This window comes from Hyalella azteca, unplaced genomic scaffold (assembly GCF_000764305.2).
Source record: "Hyalella azteca isolate HAZT.00-mixed unplaced genomic scaffold, Hazt_2.0.2 contig1120, whole genome shotgun sequence".
NCBI lineage: Eukaryota > Metazoa > Arthropoda > Malacostraca > Amphipoda > Hyalellidae > Hyalella > Hyalella azteca.
This window is the reverse complement of record NW_025931451.1, coordinates 77,295-89,470: the sequence shown is the minus strand read 5'-3', so window position 1 is coordinate 89,470 and position 12,176 is coordinate 77,295. Positions and strand designations below refer to the sequence as shown.

The following is a 12,176-nucleotide window of genomic DNA, read 5'->3' as shown; positions in this document are numbered from 1 at the left end:
AATTTCCTAAATTCAGGAGGATAAATTTTTAGCATTAGCATTATTTTCGTAAAACTTTATTACACAATTTTATTTACAGCTGGAAGTTACTCAGCGATTCAGAACGGTAGAGACAACAACGTTAACAGTAGTTCTTGAAAATATTCTTTTTATTTTGGAATGTCATCATTTTTAGGTACCGTTGAGTAAGTAATCAATGCACAAGCGTCAGCGCAGTGGTCGGCTGCAATTCAAAATGCATGCACGAGTGTTTTTTTCACGATGGATTTCTTATCAAATAACTCTCACTTGCGATTAAAAATTAAAATTATAAATTAAGATCGTAATATTTATTGATGAACATTTACCTGACAAAGACCACTGGGAAAAAGTAAGGGCAATTGCGCCGCTTATCTTTGATACATGCGTACAATCGAAAGATTTTAGTTGAAACTCACTTAACTTTCTGTGCGTCCAGAAGGTTTCAATAATTTATAAATTCATGGGAATTATGATTGGCAAGAAACTCGAGGAAGATTGACATGAGATCGCAGGCCATTAATAATTTCTGAAGGAGGTCTACTAAAGCGGTGGATAATATTTATGTTACACGCTCAGAGTATATCTAGTCCACAACGATTTATTTCATACAAAAAAACTAACATACACTCAGCACGATATTTTCTATCTTGGACGGCATCGGTCGAGATATAAATTCATTCAGCACCAAAACAGGTTACTCTGGAAGCTTGGTGCTGAACTTACAAACAAAACGTCTATCTTTGAACGCATTAACAAGGCATTACGAATAATTAATTATTAAAAATAAGTTAATTCTACAGTGGACGGGATGTTAACATTTTAATGCTATTTAAGGCATTTTTTAGCGGCCCAAGTGTATAACATTGCTTCATCACACTTTAATTAAATATCAATGATGATAAAGCCATGTGTAATCAGGCAATGCACAAAACTAATACACGATGAAGACATGTTTATAACACGAGGGAGATGACCATGAAGTTGATATTTGTAGCTCGTGAGATCGGGTTAGGCTTATCATTCGGACACATCAATCAGCACGTCACAGCGAGCGAAATATAAATCCCGACCACCTCTGGTCCCTCATATATATTGACATGCTGCCTCTGATGCAGAACTGTTATTTCTGTATACAAAAAAAGTCGCTTTATGCATGCTCTACCATCAGCACCCTTATTTCCAGTGTTCGAGGAAGGCTAAAAAATCTCTAATTTTAAAGTTCCAGCACAATACACCCTATGCTAACATGCATCGCAGTTATAAAATTTAAATCATTTGCTTCATCAATAAGAGTACTTCCTCTGCACCATATATATTGTTTCCGGTAATATAGCGGTAACTATGTTTATGCCGATAAAATCAGACATAAAATACACCGGTAAAATTTACAAAGACATCTGACCGGCGTCTTCAAGTGAGCACGACCAACAGAACCTCTGTCTTTAATCTTGATGTTAACGGCGGATACGAAGAGCCCAGCGTCGCCGCAGGCAGGTCTCCGACACCTCAAGCTTTGGTCTCCATGGGCAAGGACCCATGAGCGTTGATGTAGGAGTCCTTGCGTCGCTGTATCCTGAACTCCAACCAGAAGAGCAGCGCCGCCGCAAACTGCGCCACCACGCCGACCACGGCTGCAGGAGGAAAATGTGTGTCAGATGAAGAAATATGATGTCAAACTAATTACGGACACGAGATAACAAACATACTTGTTGGGGGGTTTAGGAGAAGGACAGAGGAGGAAAGACTGAACCCAGCAGCTCTCCAGAAGTAAGCTTTCCCAAAAATGATATAAAAACTTCCACATATGCAAAATATAGTCTTACTTATTAATAGTATTTTACCTGCATATCCTCAGGACTCTGATGTTTACTTCAGCAATTTAATGGAATCTAGAGATTTTATTCTGTTTAAATATAAGCTCAGCATGAGCTAAAAAATTTATCATCAAATTTATATAGATAACCATTTAAACTACTAACCTCTCAAAATACTTCTGTGCACTGATTCCTTCTGGACAATAAATCAGGCTCTTAAAAAATCCAAACCCCAGCACTCACCCAGAGCGTAGGACCAGGACAAGTTGTTGTCTGGGTGAGTCATCCATTGAAAGAGCCCATGCCCAACATACCCCAGCACTCACCCAGAGCGTAAGACCAGGATAAGTTATTATGGTCTGGGTGAGGCATCCATTGAAAGAACCCATGCCCAACATACCCCAGCACTCACCCAGAGCGTAGGACCAGGACAAGTTGTATAGTCTGGGTGCGGCATCCATTGAAAGAACCCATGCTCAACATACCCCAGCACTCACCCAGAGCGTAGGACCAGGACAAGTTGTTGTGGTCTGGGTGCGGCATCCAGCCTTCCATGGGGGCCATTGCCCCGAATATCACGACTGCCAGGAAGCCGGTGAAGACTGCGCGAGAAAACGAGCCTTAATTGTAATATTTCTTTATGCCGTGCGTAATAGATACAAGTCGATTTTTTCGACAATGAATTTTAAAAGATGAGTCGATCGTAACTGAAACTGAAACTCGGTGTTCAAATAAAACTTGTTGCGTTAGACATGCATTTTGTGCGAGACCACGAAATAATCCTCTGCTTCTTAGCCATTAAATGTGTGGATGAATTAAAGTAAACTATCCCGTGTGTCAGCATACGAATGCAAGATTATTGTTATTCATGTTATTTACTTCATTGCTTTTTAATGGAATTCAGTTGGATAATTGTGGCAAGTATTAGAGAGCATTACTCACACGCGATGGCCCCCGCGATGTAGGCGGTCTTAAGAACCTTCTTCTCGAAGGACTCCCCGGGACACAGGATGAGGATCATGGACATCGCACCCCCGACGAGGGAGAGAACGAAGCACAGCGTGTAGAACACTTGCACCACCACGAAGAACGCTGCAACACCACTACCTCCTTTAGGGAACATCCAACTAATGTGTGATGTAACTCATCACACATTTGTGGACCTCACACTTACTCACCTACACCCTCACAACAGGTATAGTTCATGACTCGGCACTAAGTGTTGCAATCACCTATACTAACGTTTAGGATAAAAAATTATCATTTCATTATGATAAAATGGCTATTAAATTACGATTTACTCGTAATAATAATTACATAATGACAAATGCGTCTTACTACGGGATGAAAAATAATATTTGATTGGGAGTAATAAACATAGTAGGAACCAATTCAATAGCAACCCTAATTCAGTTTACATTCAGATATTCAATACCCGTATCCAAATCTTTAATGTTTCATGTCTTAAGGTTGACTCACGCGTAGCCAGGAGCTCTCTGACGTCTTCGTATCCAGTAGTAAATCTGTCGAAGATCCAGCGACAGCCGACGAAGAGTCTCTCGCCGTGAATATCCTTGGGGACAGAAAAACTTCTGAAGCACTGCCACCACAGACCGAGCTTGTCTAGACTTGTGCCGTACGCCTTGGACTCCGCGGCCAGCCAGCTCCGTGTGAACATTGCGATCGAAATTAAAAGAAAAGCAGTTAACTGACATGCTACCGCAAACCATCCTGATGTGGTAGTGCGCTCACGAGGTGGGACCACCATTTTGCCTGATGCCGGTCGCTGATTTGATACGCCGGATTGTACTTTGAACTGGATGGCAATTTTTTAAATAATAGATATAGAAGTTTTTGAATTGACTAGTAGAAGTAGTAGTAGTCGTAGTTGCTTTACAGTAGAATTTAATTTGTTTTGCTTAATGGTTTGTTGACGAATTATGATACTGGAAGGCTTGAATTATAATCATATTACTAAAAATGTAGGATTGCTTTAGCGCTTGTGGTTCTGAGACTGCGGTATGAACTCACAGGAGTCTTGTAAGGACAGATGTTACTCATGCCTAGCATCCGGAATCACGTCATAATAATTTACATTCTATAAATAAAAAATATCAGTCCGATGTAGTTGAAATTCGGAGCATTCTATATTTTAAAATTTATTGTAAAGCAGTGTAGCAGGCGATTGTTACTTCCTGTAAAAGAGTAATAATTTTTGTTCATACTAATTTATTAGCTATATTTTTTATAATATAATAATATATAATTTTATAATACATTAAATTTATTAATAATTTGTATTTCTCGTCAACTATAAATTTACTGGAAATAAATTAGATTGCAATAATGATGAAAATAACGATGACTGTGAACAATAAACGTGCAATCTTTCAAACGCAGAAAACAAACCATTGAAATATTAAAAGGCTCTAAGGAAACGAATAAACTGGAGAGGCTTATGCATTAAATAATTAGAGAAAATGTTCTGGCAGATATAATCTATGAAAGTGAATATATAAAAAATATGAATAAATATTCATAACCTAATAAATGATTATTCAGCCGAGCACACCCGAAATCCATTACTTGATCTGCAGCTTCATGCTAATTTTATATACAATACATATAAGATTTGATGATTGATGTATAAGATTATTATATGTCGGCAAGTCTTTCTACCAAAGAATTAGCTTTGCAGCAACTGTCTAAGCACCATATCTAACTTAGACTTGCATAGAATTTCATGTGTGATTCCTGCTGGTCATAAACAAATTCAACAATTGATCGCAAAAGCATGCAATATGGTGGGTGGATTGTGGAATAAACGCGCAGTGCACTGCTCCAGCGATGCTGTCGCAACAATGTGGCTGTCTTGGGCTGGGCAAAAGTGTGCTAAGAGTCTTCTGCTGAGCAATAACATTGAACGATAAACAAACACTGAACGAGTAACGTTGATCATGCAATCAGACATTTAAATTCCTGCAGCACTGTACGGTGGCCCTACACAACACTACTACGAACCGTAACATATATTTTATTCTAAAGTTCCTACGACACAGCAGGTATCTAAAGTTATGCGTAGACATCTCGAAATTCTGAAGTTATTGTCACGAGTTGACGCTCCCTACAAAGAGTACATCATTTAGTAGATTGGTAAATACTAAATGGAATACGTAATGCCTGTATCATTAGGCATCTTCTGTAAGGTATTCATGAACTCCACCTTCCTCCACACCTTTGCCAATACTACATTGAAAACAAACCTGACAGCCAGGTGAAGCATTGTGGCTGACTCAGCCGGTCCTCAGCCACTTCCCCGCCGCACCTGAGCTGGCTGACTCACAGTGTAAAATTCAAACCCATTTTCCATTCACCTTTCGGCCGATACACTGCATTCCATTATTATATTCTGCTAACAAATAATGCGCAATTTCTTCTGGGTCTTCCAGGTAACTATTGATTTTTTTAATTATGACTGTTGCTTTAAAATTTTATTTGTTCGATGCAGTAAAGCAGATTCATCACTATAGCTATTAATACCCAAACCATGTGAAGCTCGAAGATACCGTACATTGAATCCACACGATTTCAAAGATTAGTGAATTATTCCAACTAACAACACGTACTTTAATATGAAAACCATTGAAACATACGAAGAATATTTCATACAAGTGATGAACCACCTAGAGCTGCAAGATGTGGCACAGCAGCAGCCATAAGGTGTGGCAGCCGTGGCTGATGACAATGGCTGAGCTGGCGGCCCATTCAAAAGAAAATATCTACATACAGTTCACCTCGGAATGTATGTATACACGCGCTCGACGTTCATCTTTCATTCAAGTTTGCTATAATGAATTGCCTGATTCAAGTGATCGAGATACTTCAGATAATTAAATTTAATATGAAACAAGTTACTGAGACATCAGAGAACAAATGTTCCTTTTTCAGTCACTCGGGCATCGAATGTTAAACAGACGATAAGATCCTTTTAAGAGCTTATACTCACTCCGAGTTAATCCTAATGATATGCAGTGTGTAACTAACATGTATTCAGGTACGTGATCGGTAATAATGTCAGAAATTCCATAAATCCTACTTCTGAACTTATTTCATTTGAAGCCCACGCTCAGCTCACTATAGTTATTTTCATGAGTCAGATCAATCATGCCATGGCAGAACGCTATCTGTTAAAAGCTACTATATTCTTCGCAACACATTTGGCACGGAAATTTAGGATATTTTGTCTCAATAAATACTTCGCTGAACAAAAAGTCATCCACGCCTTTACTGCATTAAAACACTGGTTAAATGAATAAATATGGGTAAAACTTTCTGTAGCTCACGCAGTTGGTAGGTAACATATAAGACAATTGATAGACTAGATATTAGTCATAATTGCAATTATATTTATTGGCATGAATATACAGAAAACGCATGAATATTCAATTTAGTAAAAATCGCTTTGCCAATTTATTTCAATGGTATATATTAGTGCTCAGATAGCAGACTGAAACAAAAACAAAATGCTAGGAGTTTAACTTCATTTATTTCGAGCGCACATTTTTATTCAACAATGATAATGATTGTAATAAGGTTGGATGCGGTTCCTCTGCGTGCGTGATCGAGCTTTCATACAAGCAAGAGCCTAGTAAAGATCAGTCTGCACAATTCTTATGTCAGGATATTTGACATTAATCTTAGAATATTTTGGAATAAGTACATTGATGGCAACATTTATTGGCATCGGAAGCAATCAGTCGTCAATACATTACGAAAATACTGCAACTATTACATGAATACTTTAAAACACTTCTTGTCCTGAGGTATAACCTTTATATAGTTTGTTAAATCTTACACATCTGTTTGAATAGGGAATTCAAGCGTGACTTGCCTGTAGTATATACGGGAAGAATACACTTTTTCTGTTTTCCTTATGTACATTGCTTATTCATAATGCCTGCCGAAAAATTAAAGTTGCCTAAGCCTTTTCTAAAGTGCAAGGGTATAATTAATAATAAGAACAATAATATGTTAATTAAGTTAACTATATTAACAATATATAACTTACAGCATCTCTTATCACAAATATATGGACGGATGGATTGCTTATTTGGTCGAGATTGTAGGCATCAAGCCATCAACGAACTAATTGAAACTTACGCGTGAAATCTTCGAGAAACTTGAAGTATTATTTATTTATTAAATTACTATCAAGGACCAAAATAATAATTTAGAGTGAAAGAATTTTGAGTCTGCATAAAGATAGTGACTTTACATTCATATGACTTATTCATCTACCTAACAGTATATGTAAAAGATTATTTAACATTACGAATCAATTTTACAAAGTCGAAAAAATGTATGCCATAAATAACTTCAGGAACTTTTTAAATTGCACGTTTCGAATTGTAATTTTTTCTGCAAGTGATCGCTCGCAGAGACAAGTAATATAACATTTTTCAGCCAATAAATTCAAAGTTTTCATTTTTATTGTTCACGAAATATTAATTTTTTGCTCAACATTTAAAAAATACATGGAATCACTTTCAAGTTTTGGTTTCCATAGGGAACATTCCGTGAGTGTTCCTGTACTGCTCAGCGCGCTTGGTAATCCTGTACTCCACCCAGTACAGCACGGCTGCAAGCAGCTGTAGGACTACGCCCGCTGCAGCTGTACATGCAACATAAAATTAATATCTTTTAAAAAAAATTTACGAGAAAGGAACGGCTGCTAAACACAATAGGAAATAAAATTAATAACATTTTCTTTATATTTGAATGCAAAAACAGGAACCATAAAAATAAAATTGAATGCAAAAACAGGAACCATTCTAAAAGGAACCATAAGTCAAATGTTACTATTTTCAACATCCTATGAGCAAAACATAAAGATCACCCGTTGCGCTCACATAGATTAATAGCCATCATCGGTCTACAATACGACTGGCTGCTGGCACAACTACCAGTAAATAAGAGCGTTAGTGGACGATATTAATCAACATTGGCGGGTCACTGACCTAAAGCAAAGGCCCACGAACAATACCACCGGCTGCTGGCACAACTGCCAGTAAATAAGAGCGTTAATGGACGATATTAATAAAGATTGGCGGGCCACTGACCTAAAGCAAAGGCCCACGAACAATACGACCGGCTGCTGGCACAACTACCAGTAAATAAAAGCGTTACTGGACGATATTAATCAAGATTGGCGGGTCACTGACCTAAAGCAAAGGCCCACGAGAGGAAGTTGTTGTCCCAGTGCGGCATCCAGTCTCTGCTGTCTCCCAGGGCTGCGAACACTAGCACCGCCACGAGGCCGAATACACCTGTGCAAAAAACATGTGCACTTTATAAATGTCGATTTGTTTATTATGTGTTTTTTTTGTATGAAAATTATATGTGTAATAATATATTGAAGTTTATACATTGCAGTAATTTATGAAAACGGGTTACTGAAAAAAAATGAAACTCGTCATAAACTAATTCAGCAAAATCAACACATTTTCATGAAGATAACCTACAAATGCTCGCTTATAAAGATCGAATAAATATTATTACCATAATCATTTGAGAGATGTATTGAAGTTGCTACACAAATAGGCTATTAGTTAAACAGTAATAGCAGATCGTTATAATCAATTAGAATTGCAAGAAGTGATAAGATAATATAAATTTATATCTATTTCTGGTAATGAACAATTGCATGAAGTGATAACATCAAGTCATTCTATAGTTTATATCCTGTCACTATAAAGAACAATTGCAATAAGTGATAAGATTAAATCACCTTGTATCTCCTAAAAATAACTAGCAACTACAACAAGAGATGAAATTAAGATCACATTATACCCTGAGATGGGTATATAGTAGCGCGCTACATTTAAGCAATTGTAGCGGTAGCGGTAGCGGCCGCTACATTTCAAAGTAGAACTGCCCAGCTTTGCTTATACCCCTTCACAATAAAAGAAAACAACTGCATGAAGTAACAAGACCAAATCACCTGCGACGGTCTGGTCGACAGCGAGCAGCTTGAGAAGTCCTTTCTCGACGTCCTCGCCGGGGCAGCAAACCAACACTCCTGTGAGCGCGGCTCCGATCAGCGTCAGCACGAAGCAGAACGTGAACAACGTCTGCACCGCCACGAAGAAGGCTGCGAAATTCAAACTTTATTCAATTCAGGAATTATTTTTAACACGTTTTTCTTAGCTTAGCTTCGCGTTTGTTTGTTTTTTGTTAACGTTGACAACGAAAATTAGCCCACTTCTGATTGTTCTAGAGATCTGAAATTCAACATGCAGGCTATTTTCGCCTAACAATTTCAGATACAATCATAAAAACTAGTAATTAGAGACCAAAATTAGTTTAATTGAGTAAAGTATGTATATATATAGTATATATATAGTATGACGTGCGGGCGCTCACGTTATAGACGAGCAGGCGCTTACGCTGCGTATCATCGATACGTACGTCAAGTCATACTTAAGTCTTAATCGTTTTTCTTGTGGACTAAAAAGTAGAAAATAAAATACTTAAAAAAACTTTTAAAGAAACACGTTTTCCTTGTGGAGTAAGAAGTAGAAAATAAATTATGGTTCGCCCCAAAAAAAACGTGGGTCGGGCTGTACGTTCACCATCAAATTTCCAAAATTTAAGTGTTGTGTGCTTTTCGCTTTAATCATAAATCTGCCCGACACACGTTTTTTTGGGGCGAACCATAATTTATTTTCTACTTTTTAGTCCACAAGAAAAACGTGTTTTTTTAAAAGTTTTTTAAGTATTTTATTCTTTTTTCCGCACGTCTTCCACATTCTAGAATGATTGATGATATTGAGTGTGAACAGCGTCTGCACTGCCAAATCTCTGATAAATCTCAAATATATAAGTTATAAGCACAGAGCAATAACCCGATGCGAGCCAAATACAAGAGTAACTTTACGCGGGCTTATAGGGAATCAATTTATGTTCAACAAGTTGTCTATTGCACTGACGTTTCCTGATCTGGTCGTCGATGACGTGCATCTCTTCACTGAGAGTCCAGTAGCAGCCGTCATAGATCCTGTCGTAGAAGTAGCGGTAGTCGCGGTAGTTACGGAAGCACGCCTGCCACAGGCCTGTGTAGTAACATAAATATTGTAATATAACTTATAAATGATAACGTAAACTTATTGCAAACACATCCATTATTTTGCCGTATTTCTCATTCCAAAACAAAACAATTTTGAAGGATAGCGCTCAGAAACTATTGATGATCATGCAGTGAGGGCCGGAGTGCTACAAACTCCATCTCCAAATATAGTTAGGACTTTTTGATATATATTATGCCTCTTAGGTCAAGTATTATTCCACCCTAAGCCCACATCACACTATACATTTTCATCATCTAGGATAATGACTCAAAAACTGTTTACACGACCTTGAGTATCCTTAGAGATTCTACTCACCTAAATTAAGGAACTCCGGCTGTTCAAGGCGCTGGTCATTAGCGAGCCAATAAGGCGATGCAAATGAGATGAAGATGCAGACAGAAGACACCGCAGACACGACGATGCTCCACGGATACGTGGTTGGCTGGTAGCTCTCGTAGTCTGTCATGGTTGTGGTGCAGTCCTTATTTGCACGGTGATGATGAAATACTGCACTCCTATGAGTTTGTAAATAACGTGTTATGTTGTATAAATACCGTGTTTTGAGTGTATAACTGAATTGTTATGGTTATATGTATAACTAACGTGTTATGAGGGGGTATATACTGACGTGTTATGGATGGTGTATAACAGAAGTGTTATGAGTGTTATTATTGTGTTAGGGGAATAGCCAGGAACGAACTAATCTAAATGGAAAATTAAATACTTATAAGTTTGGGCATTAGTTAAGTCTGCTGAAAATATATGAACGTTGATGTGCGAGTCAATATTCTATTCAATATCATTTGCATTGCTGGCAGCGCGGCAGAGGGAAGGTGAAGTCGGAGTGAGGGAAGGCGAGTACTGTCATCACCCTCTGGTAACGTAGCACCTTAATGAGAATAATCACCATCATAAATAACATCCTATAATTGACAAATAACGTTATTCCTATATGAAAGTCAAGCTTGTATATCATTTTCTATGTCTGTTCATCGCCGCTGATCAATACTTCTGAATTAACAAAGTAAATCACTAAAAACTGTATCATTGTTGAGGCGTAAACACATATATACTTAATTTCTTACGCAATTGACAATCAAAAAGAATTTAGAACTATCTACCAGCGTTGTATCTCATTAAATATCGAAAATAACTAAAGATTTGAATAAACGGCAGCACTTGAATGAAGAAAACCTCGTTAAAATAGTATCAATCAGATTGATACTACTAAATGAATTTTGGCTGTAATGTTATTATTATGAAAACACAGAGAGACGTTATGACACTATGAAAATAAGATGAAGCCTGATATACATCGAACATTTTATTACAATTGCCTCTCGAATAGAAGAATGCAGACCTTATAATCCCCACTTTCAAGCAATTATAACCGTGCGTCACAGCCCATCAACAGTGAAATTTGCACAGTGAGCCCCGAACTCCTTACCTGCTTATGACTAACAACCGAGCGTGACGAAACTTCTACGAAATCTATAAAAAGTGGTTTCAGTAATGATTTTTTAAAAACTGCGGATTTATTTGTGTTACATATTACAAGCTTTAAAATTCCAAGCTATTTGTTATCAAGTCACGCATAACTCCAGCAGAAACATCAGTGCAAGTCTAACCCACCTCCTAGAACTCTTGGTTTGGACTGAATTCACGGCATGTGCGTACGAACAAGCGGACGCTCAAGCTTCTGTGTCGAAATAATTAACACATGATGCATAACGCCTAAGTATTCTGAAATCCATGATGCATAACGTTTAAATATTTTCTATGATTCAAAATTTATATCTTATGCAGTTTCATCCAGTAGTTTGTAACCCTTCATATATCGTATTGGTTAAGTGGTATGATGCTCGTAAATGGCTTTGCGCTGGTGCCACGTCTCGTCAGCCAGGTGAAGTTCAGGTGCTGGAATGGATTTCGTTTTCTATGTTGTCACGCGCTCAAGGTGTTAATAGAAAATGAAAAATTAGTTACTGTTTAATGGGAGACCTCGATGCATGCTTCTGTAGTGATCTGAAGTTCTTTGCAAGCTGGGTTAGTCAGTTATGGTCTTATGGAAGCAATTTATGCACTCGGTATTCAGAAAAATTTATTTGGTATTACATCTATACGGTATCATGTGTCATATTTTTATACGAACCGAATAATGTGACGGTAGAAATGTTTAATGGTCGCGGAGAGTGAGGCACTTAGAATACTATAT

General features: G+C 37.6%; 2 protein-coding genes across 5 annotated transcripts in view; one reads left to right on the top strand and one right to left on the bottom strand.

Moving 5' to 3' along the window:
- Nucleotides 1-12,176, top strand: part of LOC108675273 (pseudouridine-metabolizing bifunctional protein C1861.05) — a 139,732-nt gene that overhangs the window by 120,005 nt on the left and 7,551 nt on the right. The window lies entirely within an intron of this gene.
- Nucleotides 40-11,704, bottom strand: LOC108675284. Of its 4 annotated transcripts, none has more exons than XM_018163284.2 (6): nucleotides 11,409-11,702; nucleotides 10,277-10,850; nucleotides 9,824-9,946; nucleotides 2,778-2,927; nucleotides 2,333-2,437; nucleotides 40-1,652 (listed from the first exon to the last, which is right to left on the bottom strand). In XM_018163284.2, the coding sequence occupies exons 2-6, from the start codon at nucleotides 10,425-10,427 to the stop codon at nucleotides 1,528-1,530; spliced, it is 654 nt and encodes a 217-aa protein (XP_018018773.1). In that variant the 5' UTR covers nucleotides 10,428-10,850; nucleotides 11,409-11,702; the 3' UTR covers nucleotides 40-1,527. The 4 variants fall into 4 exon arrangements, with proteins under 4 accessions (XP_018018773.1, XP_018018770.1, XP_018018771.1 ...); XM_018163283.2 differs by lacking the exons at nucleotides 40-1,652; nucleotides 2,333-2,437; nucleotides 2,778-2,927 and adding exons at nucleotides 6,868-7,506; nucleotides 8,057-8,161; nucleotides 8,836-8,985 and having other exon boundaries at nucleotides 11,409-11,704; XM_018163281.1 differs by lacking the exons at nucleotides 9,824-9,946; nucleotides 10,277-10,850; nucleotides 11,409-11,702 and adding an exon at nucleotides 3,315-4,032 and having other exon boundaries at nucleotides 2,778-2,945.